This window comes from Plutella xylostella, chromosome 22 (genome assembly GCF_932276165.1).
Source record: "Plutella xylostella chromosome 22, ilPluXylo3.1, whole genome shotgun sequence".
In the NCBI taxonomy this organism is placed as follows: domain Eukaryota; kingdom Metazoa; phylum Arthropoda; class Insecta; order Lepidoptera; family Plutellidae; genus Plutella; species Plutella xylostella.
Genome location: NC_064002.1, coordinates 9,838,094 through 9,865,174, shown reverse-complemented (window position 1 = coordinate 9,865,174; position 27,081 = coordinate 9,838,094). Strand labels below are relative to the sequence as shown.

At 41.0% G+C, this 27,081-nt stretch overlaps 3 protein-coding genes across 3 annotated transcripts; all 3 read left to right on the top strand.

Moving 5' to 3' along the window:
• Positions 1 to 410: 410 nt before the first annotated feature.
• On the top strand, positions 411 to 2,682 carry LOC119690407 (heat shock protein 68). Its single transcript, XM_038105394.2, has one exon. It carries the CDS (start codon positions 587 to 589, stop codon positions 2,483 to 2,485), a length of 1,899 nt encoding a protein of 632 aa, XP_037961322.2. The 5' UTR covers positions 411 to 586; the 3' UTR covers positions 2,486 to 2,682.
• Positions 2,683 to 2,972: 290 nt separating this feature from the next.
• On the top strand, positions 2,973 to 19,380 carry LOC105389199 (ATP-binding cassette sub-family D member 3). The gene is made up of 15 exons (XM_038105390.2): positions 2,973 to 3,285; positions 3,399 to 3,653; positions 4,776 to 4,845; positions 5,453 to 5,550; positions 12,568 to 12,748; positions 13,128 to 13,197; positions 14,123 to 14,217; positions 14,656 to 14,773; positions 15,114 to 15,211; positions 15,718 to 15,916; positions 16,262 to 16,391; positions 16,797 to 16,971; positions 17,405 to 17,578; positions 18,533 to 18,637; positions 19,188 to 19,380. Exons 1-15 carry the CDS (start codon positions 3,179 to 3,181, stop codon positions 19,320 to 19,322), a joined length of 2,010 nt encoding a protein of 669 aa, XP_037961318.2. The 5' UTR covers positions 2,973 to 3,178; the 3' UTR covers positions 19,323 to 19,380.
• A 2,775-nt stretch (positions 19,381 to 22,155) lies between these two features.
• On the top strand, positions 22,156 to 27,053 carry LOC105389200 (midnolin homolog). Its single transcript, XM_038122426.2, has 5 exons — positions 22,156 to 22,541; positions 22,653 to 22,740; positions 22,870 to 24,347; positions 24,683 to 24,770; positions 25,153 to 27,053. Exons 1-5 carry the CDS (start codon positions 22,342 to 22,344, stop codon positions 25,453 to 25,455), a joined length of 2,157 nt encoding a protein of 718 aa, XP_037978354.2. The 5' UTR covers positions 22,156 to 22,341; the 3' UTR covers positions 25,456 to 27,053.
• Positions 27,054 to 27,081: the final 28 nt, after the last annotated feature.

The following is a 27,081-nucleotide window of genomic DNA, read 5'->3' as shown; positions in this document are numbered from 1 at the left end:
ACATTTTTTAAGCAAACAAGGATAATTATTTTCCTTCCAAATCGGGATCGATATTATAATTATTGAAAGACATAGAAAAAAATTGAATATTTTATAGGTATCGGATCCGCAAACAAAAATCGAAATTTGTAATAGGAAATCACAAAATCCATACGGCATGTATCGAGTCGAAAATTATTAGAATTAGTTGTACAAGTATTACGCTTGCAACACTGTCTATCGTCCATCTCTTTCTAACCTATATCGTTGTCTCTTTCGACAGATGCGATTGGTTGACCAGTTTATGACGTGCTAGAATTTTCTGCGAAAGAACGACTGTGATTGGCCGTTCGCGGCATTTCCAGAATATTCTCGCACATGATTCGCTGGCGGCGGTGGGGTATATAAACCCGCGCGAAGAGCGGCAAAGCATTCAGTATTTGAAAATACAAGCAAGCGAAGAGAAGAGAAGAAGCGAACTGGTGGAAACACCAAACAAGTGAAACAAGCGAATTATCATCGAAGTATTTAAGAAGTAATTTTCAAGAAGAGTTCAAGAAGACTTTTGAGAAGAATCCAGATAAATATCAGAAGAGAAGAAATCAAAATGCCAGCTATCGGAATTGATCTCGGAACCACGTACTCCTGCGTGGGCGTGTGGCAACACGGCAACGTGGAGATCATCGCCAACGACCAAGGAAACCGCACCACACCCTCATACGTGGCGTTCACCGACTCGGAGCGACTGATCGGAGATGCGGCCAAGAACCAGGTGGCGCTCAACCCCAACAACACGGTGTTCGACGCCAAGAGACTCATCGGACGCAAGTTCGACGACCCCAAGATACAAGCAGACATGAAGCACTGGCCCTTCAGGGTGGTCAGCGACTGCGGCAAGCCCAAGATCCAGGTGGAGTTCAAGGGAGAGAGCAAGACCTTCGCTCCGGAAGAGATCAGCAGCATGGTCCTGACGAAGATGAAGGAGACCGCCGAAGCGTACCTCGGCACGGCGGTGCGGGACGCCGTGGTGACCGTGCCGGCCTACTTCAACGACTCCCAGCGCCAGGCCACCAAGGACGCCGGGGCCATCGCCGGCCTGAACGTGCTGCGCATCATCAACGAGCCCACCGCGGCCGCGCTCGCCTACGGGCTCGACAAGAACCTGAAGGGAGAGCGCAACGTGCTCATCTTCGACCTCGGCGGCGGCACCTTCGACGTGTCCATCCTCACCATCGACGAGGGCTCGCTGTTCGAGGTGAAGGCGACCGCCGGCGACACGCACCTCGGCGGCGAGGACTTCGACAACCGCCTCGTGAACCACCTCGCCGAGGAGTTCAAGCGCAAGTACAAGAAGGACATCCGCGCCAACAGCCGAGCCCTGCGCCGCCTGCGCACCGCGGCCGAGCGCGCCAAGCGGACGCTCTCGTCCAGCTCTGAGGCCACCATCGAGATCGACGCACTGTACGAGGGCGTCGACTTCTACACGCGCGTCTCCCGCGCCCGCTTCGAGGAGCTCAACTCGGACCTGTTCCGAGGCACTCTGGAGCCCGTCGAGAAGGCGCTCTGGGACGCCAAGCTGGACAAGAGCTCCATCCACGACGTGGTGCTGGTCGGCGGCTCCACGCGCATCCCCAAGATCCAGAGCATGCTGCAGAGCTTCTTCAACGGCAAGCAGCTCAACCTGTCCATCAACCCGGACGAGGCGGTGGCGTACGGCGCCGCGGTGCAGGCCGCGATCCTCAGCGGAGAGCAGCACTCCAAGATCCAGGACGTGCTGCTGGTGGACGTGGCCCCGCTGTCGCTCGGCATCGAGACCGCCGGCGGCGTCATGACCAAGATCATCGAGCGCAACGCCAAGATCCCGTGCAAGCAGTCGCAGACGTTCACCACGTACGCGGACAACCAGCCCGCCGTCACCATCCAAGTGTACGAGGGAGAGCGCGCAATGACCAAGGACAACAACCTGCTCGGCCGCTTCGACCTGACCGGCATCCCGCCGGCGCCGCGCGGGGTGCCCAAGGTGGACGTGACCTTCGACCTGGACGCCAACGGAATCCTGAACGTGTCCGCCAAGGAGAACAGCAGCGGCCGCACCAAGAACATCGTGATCAAGAACGACAAGGGGCGGCTCTCGCAGGCGGAGATCGAGCGCATGCTCGCGGAGGCGGAGCGCTACAGGGACGAGGACGAGCGGCAGCGCGAGCGCGTGGCGGCGCGCAACCAGCTCGAGACCTACATCTTCGGCGTGAAGCAGGCGCTGGACGACGCCGGGGACAGGCTGAGCGAGCAGGACAAGCAGGCGGCGCGCGGCCGCTGCGACGACGCGCTGCGCTGGCTCGACAACAACACGCTGGCCGAGCGCGACGAGTACGAACACCGGCTGAAGGAGCTGCAGCAGGCGTGCGCGCCGCTCATGAGCAAGCTGCACGGCGCGGGGGCGGGGGCGGGGGCGGGCGCGCCCGGCGGCGCCCCCCACGCCGGGCCCACCGTCGAGGAGGTTGACTAGACGCTGAGCGGACATGACAAAAACAGACTTCGAAAATGTTCTATGAACATTGCCTAGTTCCTATGAATGATGTAAATATTAGTTAACTAAGTTAATTTATTTTAGTTATTAAAAGTGATAAAAGCATTCCATTTAATGTAAGTAGGAACAAATTATAGAATCTCATAGAGCCAGTAATAAAAAAAGATTTTAATTTATTTTTTTCTTTTTTTTATTCCCACCGTCCTACCCTACCCATAACGCAGCACTAGTGGGCTCCACACTTATATCGACTATTCAGTTGTAAATAGGTATATTTGTGTGCCCATCTCTAGATTAATATTTGAGCGAGAGCAAGGAACATCTCTAAAACCCTGTTGTGTAGCATTGTCCTCAAAGTAAAGCCTCTTCAGTTGTTATTTTGATCATTTTCCACTTTATTCATTCAAGTGAAGTTAGTTTGGTTGTAACAATTTTTTTCGTTCTTTATGGTCATTTTGTTTATTTCATTCAATTCGTTCATTCACGCGTCAGCTGTCCGACAAGAATAACGTGTTTTTGACGTAAATGTCGGATATTTTCATTGATATTGTACTGATAGTGGCGTGATATTTATGACGTCTTGTGTTAATTAATTCAAGAGTTCGAAGCCAGTTCTATGGCTCTGTAGCTACTAACAATTTTCTATAGTTTAAATGTGTTAACTTACGAATAATGGCAAATTTTAGTAAACTAACCGCCAGGACAGACGTAAAGATAGCCCTTGCTGCTTCGGCTGCACTGAGTGCTTGGTATGTCAGGAATTCTTTCAAAACAAAAGGGTAAGTGTGTTGTGATTCATCGTTTATTGCCTAACCTCTTCGATTCATGCTCGACTGGCTTTACCTATCACAATACTGGATATCCTATTACCTGTTTACATACTTTGTTCTAGCAAAAGCAGTGATGGGCAGCTCAGTACACTATCCCCAGAAGAAAGAATCCAGTATATGATCAAAGAGAAGAACAAAAAAGGTCCAAAAGCACAAGTGGATGCGAGGTTCTTTGCGGAACTCAAGGCACTATGGAAGATTATGGTGCCCGGTCTGTGGACCAAGGAGGCTGGGTACATGGCTCTTATTGCCTTCTCCTTGATATCAAGATCTATGTGCGACCTGTGGCTCATCCAGCACACCACTTTGATAGAAGGGTATGTATTTGGTTATTCTTACTTGAATTATAATAGTATTTGTTTAGGAAAAGGTAAATTTGAGTAATACATAGTATTTCATTTTATTTCTTTATTATGAAAATATGAATTATGTTCTCACAATGGTAATTTAATTTGCATTATAGTTTGTCAACAGAATTAGCATAACATACATACAGTAATTATTGTGCTTCATACTTGGTTAGTTGGTATTCATGAAATCACTTGAAACATCTGCTTACTAAAAACATGAAATGATAAGAAGCAGGGATAGGCTGTTATGAATTATGACCAACCCACTTATGCCTACTGTTCCTTTAAAGACACACACATATAAAAAAAAAGTTATATAAATATAGATTTACTGCCAAGTAGTTAAAATTTATATTTCATTGGAATTTTTCGGTTTTTTATTTTTTCCGTAATAAGTGGGTTTTCCGACAAAACAATGGGAAAACCTTTAATGGCAATACTTGCAGAGAGAATCTATACAACCATATGTATAATATTGTTAAATTATTTGGTTTGTGACTACCAAAATTAAAAGCAAACTAAATAACATAAAGATCAAAGGTGCATGCATGTATAAGTAATATTGTTTCTAATAATGTTAAACAGTGACAAAGCTATTCTTATTACATTGAACTTGATTCAATATGTATATTCATAGAGATACCATATTATACTCAGACATAACTTTAATGTATTAATGACAAACTCATTTACACTCTTATTCAAAGACAGATTCTATTGGATTCAGCCACCATGGGCATTGGGCATTCCAATTGAAACTCCCATAATCATGTATTTTTAATTGATAGCAAAGTTTAGGGTGCTTTGGCACCTGGAATAAGCTATGCTACATTATTATGGATGTGTTTGATGTCAACCAATCATATTAATGGCTCCACATAGCATAGCACTAGAGGAAATATACTTCATTCACATATATATGGCACATGACTGGTGGAAAGACACCCCTGTCACTTCAGTCTTATGTATAAAGCACTGTTTAACAATAATAATAGGTTTATCCATATATTTTCAATCATAATCTCACATACTTTCCAAGTATCTGTTATTTGTCTTGATAAATAAAACTGATTATGCTTTAAATTGCAGATCAATCATATCAATGAACAAGAAGGAGTTTGTGAGGCTTCTGACACAGTTTTTCACTGCTATGCCTCTGGTGAGTACAAGTAACATACCTACGAATATACTAGACATATACCTACCTACCAATTTATTTACTATAAGAGGTGATTGGTATAAAGTATGAACCATTTAAAGAGTCTTATATTGAATGACTCACAAATATATAACACTATTTACTGCACCCACGTGTCTCACGGCTAGACTAGCTAGCTGAGCACTGATTCAATTGAGTTGAAATTTGTTAAAGATAATTATGAAAAGAGTATTGTGGTCCTACTTGGGAGATGCCTATGGCTACGCTACCAATATTGCTGGCTGATAATGATGATGTGACCTGAATTCTGTGTCCTTATACTAGTGTATCTTTTGTTAGTAGCAGAAAGCAGGTGGAATTTTATTAAATAAGGCAGTAAATGCAAAAGAGGCAACATTTATAAAATATATTTTCTATATCCCTTCCACAGCGAAAGACATCAGACAGAACCTTCGAATAAGGATAGTTTTTATTTTATCTGATGTCATTCTCTGTGGAATGGGATATTAATAGGGACCTACAATGAAAGAGTCAGTATACCATGAGTATTAAAAACTATTTTTGCTTATAATCTTTATCCATTTACAATGAATATTTTACTTTACAGATATCGTTAGTGAACAACATACTAAAATGGAGCATAGGGGAGATGAAACTGAATATCCGAACGAATCTGACCATGCACCTGTATGAAAACTACATGAAGTGAGTACACCTACATTTATACACAAAATAGTATTATGTATCTGCACTACATAATTATATGTACCTATAATAACATACATACGCGCTCATGCCTATCCCTCAGATGGGTAGGCACTAGACAGCATCGTTGCTTCATCTTAATTCATACAAACTCATTCGTTATGCACTTTGAAAATAATATACATTTAGACCTTTCCAAATCTGAAATTAAATTATTAAGGCTTCTGTAAAAATATTATGCTATTTTTTTCGAATCATCTGCAATATCAAACTTACACGAATTATATAATTATATAGTGTCATAATTTGTAGATATATAGAGAAAAGCAAGCTTTTCATCATCTACCTATGGTTTAATTAAACTGATCTGTCGCACAGCGGAAGCAATATTTTAGTCACTATGCCCAGGTCTAGGCCTAATGCCCGCCAAATGTATTGTAATTTATGAGTTTACCTTGCATCGGCCAGGGTCAGACCGAGCGCGGCTTTCGTGAGAGTTCTATTGTTTCATACAGGAATACTCAATTATTAACTTGAATTCTCACTTTATTTATAATATTATAATAAGTAGTGTTATAACTAGTATTTTATGTACACCTGACCGATAAGAGAAGAGATTTATAAATAAGATTGACGATATTCTCTGTCCGTCTGTAGATAATTATATTTCAATGACGAAAGATCATACCTACGATTCAGTTACAGAACCTAGTTTACATTAATACGTTTTTTAATAAAACGGCAATTCTTCCAATAACTTTACCTATAAGCCATAAGCCAACATATCTTCTCACATAGGAATTCCTCTAACTTGAGAGATTCACAAAGCAATGCAAATTCTCAGACAATGAACATCAATAGAGCACCTGACATCATGACGCAACGCACCACTCCACGCAAACGCAATACTACCTTCACTGTAAACACGTTTAGTAATACTTTCACTGCCGCGTGGTAAACCACGATCCGTCTGTGAATGGCGAGCCTGAACTGTGTAGTCTTGGGTTCGGTTCTCGGGTTGGGAAAGTTGTACGAAAAGGGTTAATGTTATTTCGAATTGTAGAAGATGGCAACAGACTATGGGCCTTATTCTGTCTTATTTATTTACTTATTAGTCTTATTGAATAGTTGGTCATATTAATTAAATAAAAAAATCTATATCTCACAGCAATATTATAATAGCTCCCTATCGGATATAATCACTGACTATAAGTAGGTGTTAATCAATTAATCCATATATAGCTAACTCAGATAACTTCAGTATCTAGAATCTAGCTAGACACACATTAAGCACAACTATAGCCCTATCTACTTTATGCATCTAATACGTGTTTTAGTGGTTTTTCAGTACGTATGTGTCTAATGTCCATTAACATTAAATACCTGCTTTGAAGTCAAACAATGTTAATTTGAAAAGGTCGTTAAACTGTATTAAAATAGGAAATAAATAAAAGAAAGTTATACCTACCAGAAGACCTAAGACTAAAGTCCAAGTTTTTATGACTAATATTCTATTCTAAATACCTCTTGCGATATTCATATCATCGCTTCCTGGTTTTATGTACCTTCTGGGTAGTAAGAGTTGTATCAGATAATGCTATCAGCATACAGGTCGATAGATAGCATATTTTTATGACAGATTATAAGAGACGACCGAATGGCGTAGTGGTTAGTGACCTGACTACTGAGCCGATGGTCCCGGGTTCGATTCCCGGCTGGGGCAGATATTTGTTTAAACACAGATATTTGTTCTCGGGTCTTGGATGTGCCCGTAAAAATGGCAATAGGCCCGCCCCCTATTACATTGGGACTAACATAACACTCTGGCGAAAAGTGGGTGCAGCAATGCACCTCTGCCTACCCCGCAAGGGAGTACATTAGTACAAGGCGTGAGTGCGTGTAAAAAAAAAAAAAAATTATAAGATTATTGCATTTGTATCAATAATGCATTGATGCTACTAGTCCACTGTCATTGCCTGCAATCCAGGATATCAGGCGGTCACTACGAAAGTCGAACGAACGAACGAGAGCAATGCAATCGGTATATTATACGCTTGCTAGCTGAAATCTATGACAAATCATCTCGAAGCATCCTTGACAGAAACAGAGAGATACCAAGACAAATGAAAGTATACGAACCCTTTTTTGCTGTCGGTAGTTAATATAAATACGAACATATTTCTGGGAATTACTTGGACTTTGTCCGTTCATACTGAGTTCACCATTACGTAAAGTTTTTTTTTGTTTGCGGACCGACATTCAACACTACAAGTCGCATAATTATCGAACTGCTGCACAGATTTTCATGAAGCACAGCTAAGAACACTTGTGATACTAATAACATGGGTATTACCTACGACTACGACCCTAAAATAATTAATCAAAAATCGGTTCAGCCTTTTGGGGGCTACGCTACTACAGACAGATACAAAGACACGTTAAACATATAACATCCCTCTTTAAAATTACAGTATTAGTTTAACAAGGTACAAAAGTGTATGAACCTATGTACTTATGAAACCGACCGTACCTAATGTTGCTAATGACTCGTCATACAAACCGGATTTCGTGTATCAATCCAAAATTACACCTCCGAAGTTAGTCTGCTACGAAAATAAACACATGCGGCTATTATTTAATTTGTGCGACTGGTTATCAGATAATGTTATGTTTTGTCTAAAAAATACACGTCATAATTTTATTATTATTTGTTTCACACGATGTTATGTGTACAGTAATGTTATTGATTGCTGTGGAGTGTTGAGTAATGACTATTTGCATAGGTACTTACTTATTTAATTCGGTTATTTTCTCCGGTCTTTGTGCCAGAAAGATGGCTATTGGTCAGCAATTCAGTCTCTGATAAGAGAGTAGATTCATTCAAGACCTGAATATTTCTGTGTCCTACCATGAAACCACCTGAAATCGGGCCAGCATGGATTTCCCCTGTTATACCTTCTTATGAATTCGTGTCTACACTTGGATGTTCAACAAGCTATTTCTGCCAATAGTAGGTAAACATTACGAATTTCCACTTAGTCGACCTTCATTACCTTACCTACGCATGTCGCACATTCGTTCAATACTATTTCCTGGCTCGATTCTTATTTTCATCATCATCAAATCTATATCGCTCACTGGTGCAAAATTATATAGCACTAGCTGTTCCCGCGCGCTTCGCTTCGCCTTAAAAAGTTTTCCCGTGGGAATTCCGGGATAAAAAGTAGCCTATGTTCTTTCCCAAGGTCAAGACCGTATGTATACCAAATTTCATTCAAATCCGTTCAGTAGTTTTGGCGTGAAAGAGTAACAGATAGACACAGTTACTTTCGCATTTATAATATTAGTTAGGATTAGGATTGGTTTTCTTTATTTAGAAAAAAATATCTCCCATCTTTTACTCATCCGTTGCAAAGTTAGCTTTGTCGGACTCTATCAGCAATGAAAATGAAACTACCTCCAAAATGTCGACACCAAATTTTTCCGTTTACTACTAATTTGGTGCTATTGTAAATGGAACTTTTTGATCACTCGCGAGTGTATTACCGGCATGGCAATATCCGATATATTAATTAGCCAATCAGTCAGCTAGCTAGTTACGAGTAGAATGAATTATTAAAGATTCTATGCATATTTCATAGTAACTGGATACGTCTATACCTGACTTGACCTTAAACTTATCGAGTGATATCGATAAGTCATAATAAGTACTTAGTGAATAAAAGCGTGATCTATGAGTTTGTATAAACAACAGCTATCTGTGCACACGTGAATAACGTGCGAAATTTTTCCTTTATGAAGCCACAGGGTCACTTTAGACTGACGAAAAATGCAGCGCTCCGAAACTGACTAGAAATAATCTTCGACTAGGATAATGAAACTCATACGAAATGATAAGTACTCGTATGTAGGTGCAGTATCGACACTAATTAGTAGGTATTATTTTTTAACTACAAGTTAAATATTAATTTGCATACATAGATTGGGTCAAACGGGTCATATTTACATAAATCTAAGCGTAAATTGAAATACCTCTTCTACCATTGGGTTTTTCTTAGCTGTAAAGCTTGAAAACGAAAACTATTCATAAACAAGGCAACGAGTAACAACATTATCACAATCGTAAAAGTAACACGGATTGTGAGAAAACGCCAATATGGCGCAGTCGCTATATTTTCCGCAAATGTATGCTAAAATTATGTATTATTAAGTTTACCTCCATATAAAACGACTAGAGTACAAATTAAATTAGTTAAGTTTTCAGCAACCAACGAGTGTAAAAGTTGAAAATTACGAAATGACCTGTGCAGATTTTTAATTATTCATTCGATTAATTCTGCTAGCCTATATATACTAGTCTTTAAACCTCATAGAACAACGCGGACTCGGGTGTACCCTCGGGAAGCGTCATAGCGACCTTTCTTGATACAAAAAAGTCTGCCATTTTTTGCGGGGAGAAATTTTACCGTTTACCATGATTATGTCTCATGGGACATATCATTATGAGTTTTAATTCCCAGCAATAAGGGTTACGTGACGTGACATTTAATAATGAACACAGTGTCTTCATTTTTCTTGCCAATGGATGTAACAATTATCGATAAGTGTTATCGATGAATTCGAGAACATGGGTTACAAATACTAATTTCAAATGGGTACAATTTAAATCATCACCAAAAAAAATAATTGTACGCTAATACATTGCACCAAAAAATTTTATTAAAACCAAATTAATTAAATCAACTCCAAAATCGAAACCCCAAAAAAAAACGTTTACGTTCCAAAATAAATAAACACGCCTCCAAATAATTGCAAGTTTACAATAGAAAATCTTTTTCGTCGCCAAAACGGATAAATTATCACCAAATTATGCTATACAAAAATATAAACATTGACACCAAAACTAAGTGTTCAATTTTTTTTATATCACCAAATTATCCTACCCAAAAACAATATAAAATATAGTATAAAGGTAATCGATTTAACTGTTAATTTTAATATGTAGGCATTTGCGGCTTTAAGAGTGGTGCGGCATGAATTTTGAATTTGCGCGATGCTTGTGGACGCAATGAATTGATGTCTAGTACATCGACCTCAATACATCGCGGCAAATTCACCCCTTCTGGACAAGGTCAAATTTGAGCGGCGCCATCCCCCCGCGCCCGCATACTCATATACATACATTTACCTATCATCATCATGATCACCAGCCAATGATCATCCACTGCTGGACATAGGCCTCTCCCAAGGAGCGCCACAACACTCGGTCCTCGGCCTTCCTCATCCAACCACAACCCGCCTAAGGTCGTCAGTCCAGCGGGCAGGAGGGCGTCCCACGCTGCGTTTGCCTGTTCGAGGTCTCCACTCGAGAACTAGTCTACCCCAACAGTTATCGGTTCTTTGGCAGATATGACCAGCCCACTGCCATTTCAGCTTGCATATTTTGACAGCTATGTCAATAACCTTAGTCCTCTGACAGATAACCTCATTTCTGATACGATCCATCAGAGAAACCCCAAGCACCAAGCACTTAACTATAATAAATTGTATTTCAATTCCTTATTTCTATAGAATTTATTGGTACATGGCAAAATTCAAACCCTCGGCCACACGAATGGGAGTCGAGATGGCGTAACGGATAGATTTTACTAGGCACATACTAATTATTTAATTAATTCATAAAGCAATTTAACAAGTGACTTTGTTTTGGGATAAGCTATTTATTATTTGGTATAAACTTAATTTTTAATATTTACTTTTACTTTTTTTGGTTAGAAAGGATTATTAAAATGATACTGATAAAAGAATATATTGGTTACATCTATATAGCGATGATATACTTTATTGGGTTTGAAATAAATTTTAATGGTGTCAATATAGTTTTACAGTATGCAGTAAAAAATTATTTGGTTCATTTCAAAAATTATTTGGGAAGCATGATTTGGTGATGATTTATCCGTTTTGGCGGAGATTTCGAATTTATTGGCGGCAGTATCATATAATTTCTGGTGGAGGTTTAAATACAAGCCATTTCAAATTAATAAGGTATAGTTAAATTTAATTAGGAATGATTAATAAACGAAGTCACCCGCTTTTCGCTGTACATTTATACTCACGTGATAGGTCGCGAGCCGTATCGCCGTTTTTTAATGAGTACAATGCACTGAAGTTGTCGAGTAAGTGGGCAACCCGACGGTCAGATGCTTTCAAGCCGCCCCTTCGGGCGGCCTCTGACTAGGCTTAACGACTGCTGCCGAAGCAGCAACCGGGACCCACGGCTTAACGTCCCTTCCGAAGCACGGAAGCGTCCAGAAAAGAACCATTTGAAATCGGTAACTCATGCTGTACCTACCAATGGCTGACCGTGTCAGTTGTTGCTTAACCTCAGTGATCAGTTACGATTACTGAAGCCAATTCGACTACGGACGCTTCCCAACTTTGTAATTTTTTGTCGATTAATACATATCTATATACCGGTACATCACTATTGCATTTTTTTGACATTGGTTGTTAGAAAACAGCTAATAACAATAGACCATGACCAAATCTGTGACCAAATCCGGAATCCGGATATTCTATGAATTGAAGCTGTCATTTTAGTATGTAAACAAATCATTTTCTCTGAAACGAACGCTTTGTCAACTAGATTGAGTCTAGTGAAAATTGAGACTGCAACTAGTTTTTATAAATCGGTGGGCCTTTCTGGCCTACCACCCCGCCAGAGGGGAACGTCTGCCTATTTCGTCTCCAGACCATTCATACTCAATGTTAAACCTAGTCAGAGGCCTTCGGGCAGCTTGACAGTCGGGTTGCCCACTTATCCGACAACTCACTCAGCACAAGCTTGCTTGTTGGGGTTCACCATCCCGCATTAGCCTAAAACCCTTCATTCATTGAAAGGAGACCCGAGCCCCAGCAGAGGGGACGTGATGGTGATGAAATACACTACCTTGCCAGACCGTACTGCCAAGTAGCCTTTTCCCCAACTATTCTAAACCCCCCGTTTCCTCCCACCAGAGGCTTCACATACTACCAGGTGACGAACCTTGACAACCGCATCTCCAACGCGGATCAGCTGCTCACCACCGACGTGGAGAAGTTCTGCGAGACCGTCGTAGACCTGTACAGCAACATCAGCAAGCCGATGCTGGATATAGGGATCTATCTGTACAGGCTGACTATGAATCTGGGCGCTACGGTAAGTAGACGGATGCTTTTGTTTTATTTGTTTGGTACACTCATGGCGGAATAATTGAGATGTGGAGAAGTTCTGCGAGACCGTGGTCGACCTGTACAGCAACATCAGCAAGCCGATGCTGGATATAGGGATATATCTGAACAGGCTGACTATGAATCTGGGCGCTACGGTAAGCGGTTGTTTTGTTATGATGATGTTTTATTTACATATTTGGTTAACTATAGTCTCGTTAGAACTAGGAATGCTGACCATTTGGTGTGCGAAAAGCTAAATCGATACGGTAAAAAAATATATGCAACGAAGCTCGATGTACTTACCTATATTTCCCATAAACACATTATTTAATACGGATTCTAACTAAAATCTGTCTAAATTTCAGACTCCCGGCATAATGATGGCGTATCTATTCCTGTCTGGAGTGCTGCTCACACACCTCAGGAAACCGACCGGTGAGTAATTACTATCATCATCACCAAGATAAAGATCATGGGGCGAACGGAAAAAGTTTTTCTTTCTTGAGTATCGCCTGGTTCCTGGCAGCCAACGACTGAGACTAACCTGACTATCCCATCTTTACTCTACGGTGACAAACATTCATTTAACGCGTATGTGCTTGTCACCTATTCGATTAGAAGATGAACATCATCGTCATTATCATAAATCAACAATTTCGTAGTGACAGTGACAACACTGCATTCAGGTCAAACATACTGTAGTTTTTAAACAAGCAAAGCGAGAATGATATAAATAAAATAAAAATCTACGGACAATCGACAGAAAAAAGGCATGTTATGATTGGATATATGAGGCTGTGGTACCAATTCCATAAACATTACTTAATAAGTGTGAAAGGAACGAACTCTGCTTATTACAGTTCGCTGTGTGAAAGTTTGTGTCCTTCTTTTACGTCATCACTGAGCGACTGACAGTTTCATAATAAAATGATTATTTATGCGTATGTGATAGGGTCATTTTATCCCATAATTCCCACGGCGAAAAGCATTTAAAGTGAGACAAATCTTGATAAACCCGTGTCATTGACGTCAGAGCCATTGCATCGGCTATTAAGAAATAAGAAACACAAAAACAATAGTATAAATTCAATTAACTAATTAGCGTGCAAGATAACTGTAAACCTTGGTCATGTGAATTTATGTATTGTTTGTTATCTGAGGTCTATATTTCGTTATAATTATACATATTATGTTGTATATTATATTTAAAGACCTAGACCGGCTACCTACTTGAAATACGTAGTTGCAAAAACATACAGATCTCGATTTACATATTACCTGTTTCACCATGTCTGGATAAAATGTTATGTTGTTAATTACACCACACATTGTATTATTTTGATATTATGTCTTCCCACAGCGCGCCTCACGGTCGAAGAGCAGAAGCTGGAGGGTGAATTCAGATACGTGAACTCACGACTCATCACCAACTCTGAGGAAATCGCTTTCTACCAGGTTTGTTTATCCTTTACAATTTCTTATAAACACTGTATTTTCCTACATGGTTCACTCAGTACATACCAGTGGATATAACCAAAGTAATATACTAGATGTAAGAACTAAATGGATTCAGCATTTCAAAAGGTTATTTCGATGCAAACCAGACCTTCATGGACGAATAGGGTTTGTTATCAGTGTGAAAGACTTTAGCTAAGTCAGCATAGGTAATCCCATGGAACTGACATGCTTAGAGTACGCCGGTCGTATAAGGTGCAGCCAATTCGTAAGAAGAGACACAAAGTATAAAACAACAAGTATGTACGGTCCATACGTACGCTTAGACCTAACAACTCAAGGATTTTTATGTCTTTCTTTAAATATCTCGAGTAATTTAACACAAAGGTCTATAAAAATTGCATTGATTATAAATAAATAAGTGTAATCTTTTCACAGGGTAACCACAGAGAGCAGCTGACTCTGCTGGCGAGCTTCTACAAGCTGACGCGGCACCTGCGCCGCTTCCTCAACTTCAGGGTGGGCATGGGCTTCGTCGACAACATCATCGCTAAATGTAAGTTATTAAAATCACATTATAATCTGAAGTTTGGAAAATAAATCTAATCCTCGAACTTTTAAAGCCATAAGTTAATTAAGATCAATTTTGGAATATATTTTTTCATAACCTTTTTGGGAAATGTAAGAGGATTTTTTTGCAACAATACAGCGCTCTAGTCTGCTGGACCGACAACGTTAACGGTAGTATGATAATAAAGGCCGAGGATAAAGTCATTTTTGCGCTCCTTGGAAGAGGTCTATGTCGATTCCTAGCTGATAAAGATCGCTCTATTAATAAATAATGAACTCTACATCTGTAGTTACATCGTGCTTATATTATGTTTCCTGTGTTTCAGACATTGCTATCACGGTGGGTTTCTTCGCGGTGTCCCGGCCGTTCTTTGTGAAGGACCACAATCTACTCACCACTGGCAGCGATAACGATAGGTTTAAGGTAAGCACATTTTACTTATACTTACCGTCATATTATATGACAGTCATGAAAGGGGCCTCCCCGAGTGACGTATCTACTGTACCATATTGAACATCCAGTGCACTTTGGGCAGTCAGCGACTGACATGTTATCTGACTGGCTAATACTTAAGTTACCTCTCTTATCGTGCCAGTAATATGCACATCAGCCATACTAGGTTTAGCGACCGTTTATGAGTAGTACCTATAGGCATCTTTTATTGGATCTCGCGCAAACAAACTTGTAGTTTACATAATTATACCTAAAATTCACTTATAACTTTAGGTATATGAGGTATATCGTAACCCCCTTATCATTATTTCATAAACAAGTTTATAGGACGTTTAGCTATTCAATTTGTGTTTTGACATAGTCAGTCAGAGACACAAAACAGTTCAATATTTATAACGTCCTATAACTTTTCCATGAATGGATGAAAGGGGGTTATATTATAAGTATTATTTATAACCCATACGTCTCTATTCCAGCACTACTACACATACGGGCGCATGCTGGTCAAGATGGCGGAAGCTATAGGCCGGCTAGTGCTCTCCGGGCGCGAGTTGACTAAACTGGCGGGACTCACCTCGCGAGTCACCCAGCTGAGGGTGGTGTTGGATGAGGTTAATAAGGGGAAGTACACAAGGACTATGCTGGATAACAGTACGGCTAATGGACATGGGAATGGTAAGATTTGGTTAATAACTTGAGTAGGTTAACTTACGGTTAGTTACAAGAATAAACAATTTGCAAAAATGAAAAATAAAATTCCAGCCTGTGTTGCAAGCAGTGCAGAATTAATGAGTTTACAAAAAAATCCACTTCTTTATTTAGTCGACTATGTCTGTAACAAAAGCAGTATTATTATTATCATCGTATCTAATAGACTATTTAATTAGTTCTCCTACAAGAGCGAAAATGATAAATGACAAGCGGAGTCACAAGCCAATGGATCCCTTAACCAATCTACACTCTCATTAACACATAGAAAAACCTTTAACAATAGTAAAACGCATTTTGCGTTGTCCTCAGGACCACCAATGATCCTAGCACCAGGAGCAGGCAGAATCATCTATCAGGACAACATTATCAAGTTTGACAAGGTTCCATTAGTGACTCCCAATGGAGACGTTCTCATAAAGGAGCTCTGTTTCGAAGTCAAGTAAGTATTTTTTTCAAATTTTCTTCAGGTCACATTTGTACGGAAAATTACCGTAAAACAAAAAATAAATTGTGCTCATTCTATGCAAGTTTAGTTCTACTTTGTCTATATCTGAAAAACGGCCTTACATTACAGGGGAGCGGTCTAAAGTCCAAGCTAGAAAGTTTAGACCTTAATGGATACTTTACTTAAACATAAATACTCCATTCTAGTGAGCAAGCCCTATGGCCGCGGTTACAAAACTTGCTACGGGTGGAGCGACGGCAGGCCGGCGCGATGGCGATGTAATCAAATGCATTCAGTCGCTTCGCTCGTCGCAAGCTTCATACCCGCAGCCTAACACCCCAGCTGAAACTATAAATCCCCTTTTCTAATACCCCTAAACAACAAGAATCCCTTCCCCAGGTCCGGTATAAACGTGCTAGTGTGCGGCCCCAACGGCTGCGGCAAATCCTCCATGTTCCGGACTCTGGGCGAGCTGTGGCCCGTGTTCGGAGGCGCGCTGACCAAGCCGCCGCGCGGCAAGCTGTTCTACGTGCCGCAGCGCCCCTACATGACGCTGGGCACCTTCAGGGACCAGGTAAATAATTATGTCTAGCAGAGATGAATGAAAAAGTAAAAAATAACGATTCAAAGAAGAAAAAATGGGTTTATTTATGTGCTAATGCACATCGACTTTTTAGATAATTCCAAAATGTCGACTAAACCAATACATAGATAATTATAGTCATAGCATAGCCCAGCGTGACTCTCATTTAACAACATAACCTTCGGTACATTCTAGGACCGTCAGCTATGTAGCTTAGATAGGGCGGGAGTGAACCACAATGACTCAATAGCAAGCGTCTTGAGCTTTGCAAAACTACAAAATCTACCCTGCTTCTTGCAAAACTCCTTTGCTTGTTTTAGGTTTCTGCGTAGAAGATGCAGAGCCATTTGACATGTATTTCACCACTGCCACTGATGTATCCCAAGAACCCATAAATAATGTACTTATCTTTATCTTCGTCCAGATAATCTACCCGCAAACGCGCGAAGAGATGCTCCGGCGCGGGCGCTCGGACGCCGAGCTGACCAAGTTCCTTGACATCGTGCAGCTGAGCTACCTGTCGCAGCGCGACGGCGGCTGGGATGCCGTCGAGGACTGGATGGACGTGTTGTCCGGCGGCGAGAAGCAGCGGGTCGCCGTATGTATACTGTGTCTACCTGTCGCCATGTCTCTGTATGCAGCTGAGCTACCTGTCGCAGCTACTGGCGGCGAGAAGCAGAGGGTCGCTGTATGTATACTGTGTCTACCTGTCGCCATGTCTCTGTATGCAGCTGAGCTACCTGTCGCCATGTCTCTGTATGCAGCTGAGCTACCTGTCGCCATGTCTCTGTATGCAGCTGAGCTACCTGTCGCCATGTCTCTGTATGCAGCTGAGCTACCTGTCGCAGCTACTGGCGGCGAGAAGCAGCGGGTCGCCGTATGTATACTGTGTCTACCTGTCGCCATGTCTCTGTATGCAGCTGAGCTACCTGTCGCCATGTCTCTGTATGCAGCTGAGCTACTTGTCGCGCGAGGGCGGTGAGAAGCAGAGGGTCGCCGTATGTATACTGTGTCTACCTGTCGCCATGTCTCTGTATGTATACTGTGTCTACCTGTCGCCATGTCTCTGTATGTATACTGTGTCTACCTGTCGCCATGTCTCTGTATGTATACTGTGTCTACCTGTCGCCATGTCTCTGTATGCAGCTGAGCTACCTGTCGCAGCGAGGGCGGCGAGAAGCAGCGGGTCGCCGTATTTATACTGTGTCTTAACCTTACAGGCGCTTTACAGACGGGTTTATAGTTTTAATTTTATTTTCATAAACAGTTTGATTTAGATCAACAATGCACTCTTTATCTCTGACTCTTTGTAGAAGCCTTGAGACGCAGTTTGCCTACTTATTCTAACACATAATTTGAAGAAAAAGCACTGGGCCCAAGACGATTCCTTGCGGCACTCCCATTTAAACTTCATACTTCGTCTTCATCCACCAGATCGCGCATCTGTTCTTAAGTTCGCCTACTTACCTTTTTGATTACCATTGAATTTGGTCATACCTATACAATACTTACTTGGCGTTTGTGGTACATCATCACCATGTTTGTCCCGCAGATGGCGCGTCTGTTCTACCACGAGCCGCAGTTCGCGATCCTGGACGAGTGCACGAGCGCCGTGTCCGTCGATGTGGAGGGACAGATGTACCAGTACTGTCGGGAGGTAACCTATACCACTTACATTCTATACTCTTAGTAAAGCTAGTGATTATCCTATGAGATCCTTCGCCAAAAAAGATTTTCGTTTAGGAATTCCGGTATGAAAAGTAGCTTGTATGTTATTCTAATGTATTTTTACCTTTATTTTTTATACGTTTTTTTATATAAATACTGTAAAGTTTTGTACAAATCAGTTCAGACAACATACATACTTAATCGCTAACTTTCGTGTTTATATGAATATCTTGTTGAAAATACACACTAGAGCGCGGAAAGGGAGAGTAGAAATTAATAGGTACTCCACTTTTCTTAATTCTTAAGCTACCCAAGTAGCTTTTGCATGGTGAGTAGGGCTGCTAACCCAAAAAAAACCGTTTACCGTACACTAAGGGTGGCTTGCACCAAAAAGCAAAATTAAATCTATGATCTCTTGCTCTTAATCACATTATACTGCCCAAGCAAGACAGCCATTGATTTAATGGCGTATTTTTTTTTGGTGCAAGCCGCCCTAAATTACCATGCTATATAATTAATTCTTCTTCAACCCTCACCAGATGGGCATATCCCTGTTCACGGTCTCCCACCGGAAGTCCCTGTGGAAGCACCACGACCACTTCCTGCAGATGGACGGTCTCGGCGGCTACGTGTTCGGCGAGATCGACGGAGAGACGCAGGAGTTTGGGTCGTGATCCACGCGAGGCAGACAGGAGGAGGGTGGACTTGAGAAAAAAATATGATAAGTTGAGGAAAGAATAAATGGACGGTAATAGACACGTTTACCCTAAGGCTTGGCTTTAGTAGCATGCGGATTTCATCATGCACGCGGGATGGCACTCCATTTTTCCGCGTCTCGCGTGCATATTCCACGTGTTACATTGAATTGTAAGAACGCGTACGGGGCAATTCTGCGTGTGTGATCAAATCCGCATGCTTTTAAACAGCCTAACAGCAATAGTACAATACAATCTCACACTGTATGAAGTGTACTCTGTGTGCTTAGCCTTTCGAGCGAAGCGTCACTGACGCGGCGTATTGCCACAGACGGGTTGTCTTGAGAAAAATTATAGAGACATTTTCCCTATTGATATAAATTGTTCATATAGGGTATGATCTATTAGCAATAAAATTTCTTTAACTGTATAAGGGGTTCTTTTATACGACATCTTATCTGTTCTCAATTCGACCCTTTGTTAGAATAAATACATTTAGATCAATGTAAACTTTAAGCATATGTTGTAGAGTGTATTTGTGGTATATCTAAGTAAATCTATAAAAATAGATGTTTAATGTCGTTTGTATTTTTTATTATTTTAAATAATGAAATGTATGAACAACAAAACACTGAAGGCCAATAATATGCCTCGTATTATTTATTTGTGATCTAGATTTTTTATACTGATAAAGTGCTAACTATAGCCGTACGTTTTGTAGGGTTTCATTTATAAGACGACCATGTTGTGTGTGTATATGGTCATTTTTAAATCCAAAATACTTTATTTATAATATTTATATACCTACATTTAGGCTCGCATTGTTACATACTAAAAGTTTGCTCTCCTTGGTTTAAAAATCGTAAAATACGGCGCTGGACGCACGTAATAAAGAAAAAAATGTATAATATGAAACATATAAAACTAAAAATATATTAATGCATCCATAAGTTTCTTTTATCGAAAATGCCTCTATACATATAAATTATCGCACTATCACAAATATTTATATTTAAGCTAGAAGTTATTGTAATGTCTATATGTACTTTTTATATTTTATTGGGATTTATTTTAACCATAAATTACGACTGGTGTATTTTAGTTTATATTTTGTCTTTTTACCTTCTTACTATGCTTGAAAGTGATCACCTATTTACTTAATTTTACATATTTTCTGCATTTTCAATTAAATCCCATTGAGACATTGTTTTACAAATTATTACATGAGGGTAATTTTTATATACTCATCACTAAAATGTGTAAGTACCTACTGTAACTGTAGGTAGAAATTGTATCAACAGAAATTAGTACCTGGATCACAGAACCTGGATACATATTTTTATTGTATAATGAAATTTTTGATTATGTATACTGAATGTGTAGAGTCAATGATTATTATCTGTAATGTTCAAATATTTAATGAAATAATTATTCATACAATGCACTAAAATTGTTCACCGTACATAGGAGATAAAAAATATATGAATTTTGTATTTTCACGGCATATGTTAGGTTAAATTTTAATCCCTATAATAACTACATTCCCAAAACTATTTAAAATCACATTGTGCCAACGTGCCAAACAAAGTAAAGTGATCTACTTAACTATTATAAAAAAAACGTGTTTTATACAATGTACCTATTATCCTGGACAAATTACGTTGACTACCTATACGAGTAATATATACTCGATACGAGTATTATGTCCTATGATGTGCCTATTTTTCAGTGAATACGTGACATTTGTACATTTGAATGTTGCTGTGATAACCCTGTTAAGTTTGTTGTTTTTATCGGTGCTGAAATATATGGGGTTTCGGTTTATGGTGTTGTTTAATTCCTTAATAATTACGTTAGGCGTGTACATTTTCATCCTGTAGCAGTCAATTTGAAATATTTGAATTTATAACTAGGTATCAACTCTACCTAGAAACATGACCCGTTTAGAACCATTAAACAGTCGTCTTCAATGTGGTCCTCAACTTCTCATTCCTCATCACGTCATCAGTCTCCATAATAGCGTAGTAGGTAGGTATTTATATTGGTCTTTGGATGTTAGGGATATACTGTAGTCCAGTGACAATAGTAGATCTCGTGCTCAGTCCCGAGTTCGAATCCCGTGCAGACCTAATCACAATTACTTAGAATAATAACCTGTGACTGCTATATTTCCAAAGCGAAATCTGAGTCGTGAATAGAATCGATGACGCCCCCTGCTTGTCGCGTCATCATGAGTGTGCACGCGCCGCAATATACACATGTCTGAGGAGTACAACTAATACCTCAGTTCCTTGCACATGTTGGAGTTTGACCCCGTGACCTCTCGATTGAGAAGCACTGAGTTTATCTTATTAGGAATAGAGGAAAGTTTACAAATAAAGATGTTTAATGTGTGTAAGTGTGTAATTATTGAAATACTAGGCCTCCCTCCCATGTTTTTCGAGCACGCGCTGTAAAGAAACAGGAAATTAGGGTGTCCCCAACGAGTAGCAAGCATCTTGTTTTTGTCATTCGAATTTCCCGCACAAAGCTTCAAGCAGCGTCATATGACGTCACGAATCAATGACGTTTACGACCCGTTTCATCAGATTGGTAATGTGCTATCGATTTAACAAAATGATTTTCATAACATAAAGCGTTGTATATTTGCTTTAATAAATTGTGTTTGCACATAAATATATTGTATTAATAGCGTCTTTATTTAAAAAGTAATGTTTAATATAGATTGAGCAATAAATCACCTAACAAAGGGCCACCATATGATTTCGAGTACCTGGAACGGAACGAAAAAGTGTAGCAGCGCTTCGCATCAGCTGTTGCGAAAAAGAAATTAACGGGATATCATCGACTGGTCACACCGCAGCCACATCAAATCGGGGGTCTGGCGTGTGACCCTGTTATTTCTATTCTACAATAAAAGAGCTGTGTAATCTAAGAAAGGTCGTGCACCGTTAAAATAGTGATAGAACTGAAATTCTAGTGTCTTTATGTGCAAAATATGGAGCGTGCTACAGGAACTGAAGTGTACGGGTGTGGCTCGCCCCAAACGACGGACATAACGCTGAATATACAAACTACGACTGGTGGTAGTTTCACTATCAGCCTGAGTGTTAAAAATACTGTGGAATACCTTAAAAAGCTCGTGTCTAAGAAACTGAAGGTGTCGAAGGACCGAATATGCCTGCTGCATCGCGAAAGGTGAGTCCGCGTCAGGTTCTATTGTCAAACAGATTACGGAAATGTTGCGTCGCTTCGATGACGCATCCGCGTCCTTTGACTAGTGTATCGAGCGTGCGTTGTTTGTTGCAGACAACTGCGGGAGGGCACGCTGGAGGAGAACGGGCTGCGGGACGGCGCGCGCGTGGTGCTGCTGCCCAGCGTCGAGACGGGGCTGCTGGTCAGTATCACGTGTCCACCCACCTCCACTCGCGTCAAACGCTAATCACCTTAGATAACTTACCATTCGCATGACACACTCAGATAAGCCTGCACTGTGCTTAGCCTAAAACTCCACATTCCTTTCCAGAGCCAGAGACCTGAGAACTCGGTGATGCAAGCTCTAGAATCCCTCAATGAGACACAAGTGAATGACTTCCTGAGTGGCAAGTCTCCCCTGAACCTGACGATGCGGCTCGGCGACCACATGATGCTGATCCAGCTGCAGCTGTCGACCCTGAGTGCGGCGCGCGCGCTGCGCGGGCAGGGCGCCAGCAAGGCCGCCGCCGCCCCGCCGCTGCGCTTCTCCAAGCAGGAGCCTGAGACCTCCACCCCACAGACAACCCCTGAAAAGACCACCAGCAGTGATTCTGAACCTTCCACTTCTACAAGCAGCGCTACACCCCCAAAAAAAGAGAGGATGTTTTTAAAACAAGACTTAGAAATGCTAAAAAATGCTTTTGATATTTATCGTAACATGACAGAAGATACTGACAAAGAAGCATCAGCCTCCCTCGACATAGACAAAGAAGAACTACTGGACACTTCCAACTGTACAGTCTCAGACTTATCAGACACTTCAGTAGAAAATGACCAGTCGCCTATTAAATCTCTATCAAATTTAGTTTCCAGCCCCTTAGATGCAACTACCTCAGAAACTAAGGAGTCTATCGCAAATTCTGTAAGGACTAGCTTGATAGATCTCCTATCAAATAAAATGAATAGTGAACACAAAACACCAATAAAAAGCAGTAAGAAGCCGAGTCAGCCACCAGTGTCTTCCCTTACCCCGGACAGCTCTCTCAGTGATGACGGAGAGAGCTTCACCGACCAGAGTTCATTTCTGGCTGAGAGCACCATCGATGAGTACCCCATGGAGAATCTGTTCAACAGTGCTGTAGACAAGGGACTGTTTGAGGAGCAGGACGAGTCGATGATGGACAGAGAGATCTCCAACCTTGCCACAATGAGTCACGGGACGCAGGAGTCCACCGCCTCCGGAGCACTGCCTTCCTTCCAAAGTATAAATGAGCCTTTAAAGACTAAACGCTTTCAGTACTTGCTTCACAAAACGTCGAAGTTCAAGCATCCCATTGGCCAGAACAAGCAGAAGGCGTTCATGCAGTCAGTGGTTAATAAACATAAGAAAAAGATGCAGATTCGACAGGATACTACGCAGGCGCAACCGTCCACGTCGCGCACGGAGCCCTACTTCATCAACCCGCGCAAGCTGATCCTGCAGCCGAGCGGCGCCGCCGGCGACCCCGCGCCCTCCACCTCCACCGCCAAGGAGACCTTCCGCACCCCCGAGACCCCCCGCCGATACAGAGTACCCCCCCGCCACGTCGAAGCAAAAGACATCATTGAAGCCTCCAAGAATCTAACACAGAAACTGAAGAAGCTATCAAAGGAAGTGTTGACAAACAAGATTGATCTCAGAAATACAGAGGAGCCAGCAGTTCGCACCAAAGTCGGTCCCGGTGCTGTGATAGAGTCCATGAAGCATCATGGCAAAGGAATATATTCCGGGACGTTCTCTGGCACTCTGAACCCCGCGCTGCAAGACAGGTGAGCACAAGGCGATACTAATTCTAACATTTTATCAGCTCTATTATCAGAGACAAAGTTCAAGTGGCTGACCAGGTTCAGTGGACTTCAACTTTTTATGCCTGAAAACTATTGCGTATTTACTGCTATAAAAGAGAGAAAGTAAGTTGAAGGTTTTCACATAGTTCTTGTTTTTGTTCTATTGGAAAACTGTAAGAATATACTTTGGCCTTCAATATTGGCAGCTAGTTAAACATTTTTCCCAATTAACTTAGGCATGTGTACCTATCTGAAGTTAAATATTGTTGAATGTGATTGATAGCCATGTACTGAATGTGTTACGTGTATATTTGCAGATACGGGCGGCCGAAGCGCGACATCTCGACAATCATACACATATTGAACGACTTGCTCTGCGCCACTCCACCTATCGCCTTGTCGCAGGTAAATTCCCTTTTTTTTCTCACACTGTGATATCCGCCATTGTGTTTAGCAAACTTACACTTTTCGGAAGGTCACAATGCGAGCCAGCTGTTTTCATTCATTCCCTTTATCCGTTGTTATACGTAAAAACTGCCAATTTTAAACCAGCTGTTTTTCCACCGTTCCCATGTTAATGCGCCGTGACCGTCCAACCTAACGCCGTCCATAGCAACAAAAATTATACACGCAATCTTTAATTCATAAACAATTTACTAACCAAACGCAAAGTTACAAAACGAACGCGATTTTGTCACGTCGCATCGTAACACTATTTTCTCCGCGTCTTATCTAACACGCCACTCTTTATCAGTCCACGTGCTGACGATAACATTTTCGTTTTTAGAAAGAGACTAAGGAGGAGGCAAAGTGCGGGGGGTGCAGCCAGGCGGCGTGCGGGGGGGGGTGCGAGCCGTGCGCGGCGTGCGCCGGCCGGGACGCCGCCTGCAAGCAGTGCGACACCGCCAAGACCCTGGCGCTGGAGAACAACAAGACCAAGTGCAAGCTCGAGCAGCTGCGTCTCGTCATGCAGCAGAAGAAGCAGCGGCGGGAGGCGCGCAAGATGAAGACCATGCCCTACCCCTCGCCCGCCAAGCTCGCCACAGACAACCCGGCTGGCATACAGGACGAGATCGACACGGCCGCCTAGCCAGCCGCCAACCCCACTGTACAGACGCCCCCGTAGTAAATACACTCCACGATTAGCGCAGCTCAAAATTTGACCTTCGTTGTTGTTTTTTTAGATTTATATTTTATCGATTCAGTCAACTTTTAGGGCAGATTATTATATTAGTTTTAATTTTTTAGATGTATGTAACTCTTAAATTTACCGGTCGGACACATATTTTTCCCTTGTGGTGGTTGAACGTTAGTTTGTCGCCACACATTCGCTCTTCATAGTTTGTTCAGCACTCAATCGGCACTGTTATACTATTCTTATTATACTTACTTATTTTTGTTTGTTAAAAGAATCTCCCTTTTCTCAGACATGTTTTCAATAAATATTTTAATATTCATAACTTTATGTTTTTCATTTGTTTTTATGTTTTTTTATGTAATCATTATCAACTTTACAGTATGCAATGTTAAGAAAATCAAGTTTTACTCTGCAATAATAGTGGTATTTATCATTATAACACCAATATATAGCTTTGTAAATGTGCAAACTTATTTAGTGCTTTTAAAGATATACCTCATCATTAGGAAATGTAATGCCGGTGGGATGCCTAGAAATAGGACTAATTTAGATGTAATGTAAAAATATATTGTGAATATAACGAATTATAAAATTGCGAGGACTAATACTGCATAACAGTGATCTATAATGAAATGTACGTTTATAATTTTATTTTTAATGCAATATCTAGACGGTGGAGTAACAAATCGTGAGTTAGAATTTCGATTGAAAACTATTACAGAAAGACTGCTCTTAAACTTAGCCAATCGATTGGATTGAAATACTCTATAGTGGAGAGGTTCTTGCACCGTTTGTTATCCCTCCATTTATTGGTTTATATAAAATATAGGAATTTTAAATAGGTCTCCTACATTGAGGCATCATGTATCCTACTGTTTCCACCAGAGGGTGGACGATGGTCTTCCATCAAATACAGTTGCAATGTCACCGTGAGAAAGCTTCTCTATCCAATTGGTAAGGGACCAAACAGCCAACACCTTACTTGCTGGTCAACATACAAACTTTTAATTTCTATTTAAATGTAAAGCAATAAATTGCAACCCTATTGTATTTAAGACTTAGAAAAAAGTGCCTGTATCAATGTTAGGTACACGTAAGTGCTGTGCCATAAGTTAAACACCAGTTATGGCAATTGTATTGTAAATTAACATGTAACGGTATCGGTATAACGTTATCTCTTACCATTCTTGGGCTATTCCAATGAGATCTCATTCTAAACACCCAGCTTACGTTTTCCCGTACATTTGTAAAAAGCCTAGGTATATATAAAATTAGTTGTGTATTCCCCTTTTTTGTTTTGTAAATAAGTTTGTTACCAATCGTGTATTCTAATGGTGAAATGTTTTTATTGTTGTATGAGAGCGCAGTTCCATTGTGCTGAGCTAGCGGTCACGGCTGACACACTTCTCATTTCACTTGCAGTTATAATTATAAGCTCTTCAGTTGGTTCAGTCGTGGTTCTGCGCTCAGGTTTGAAAGTTAATAAGTTGTTTTCGCCCTTGTACTTGCATGTCTGTCTAATGCGGAGAATAAAGTTACATTTAACTAACTATAGGCTTGTTCTTGCTTCACCCTGTA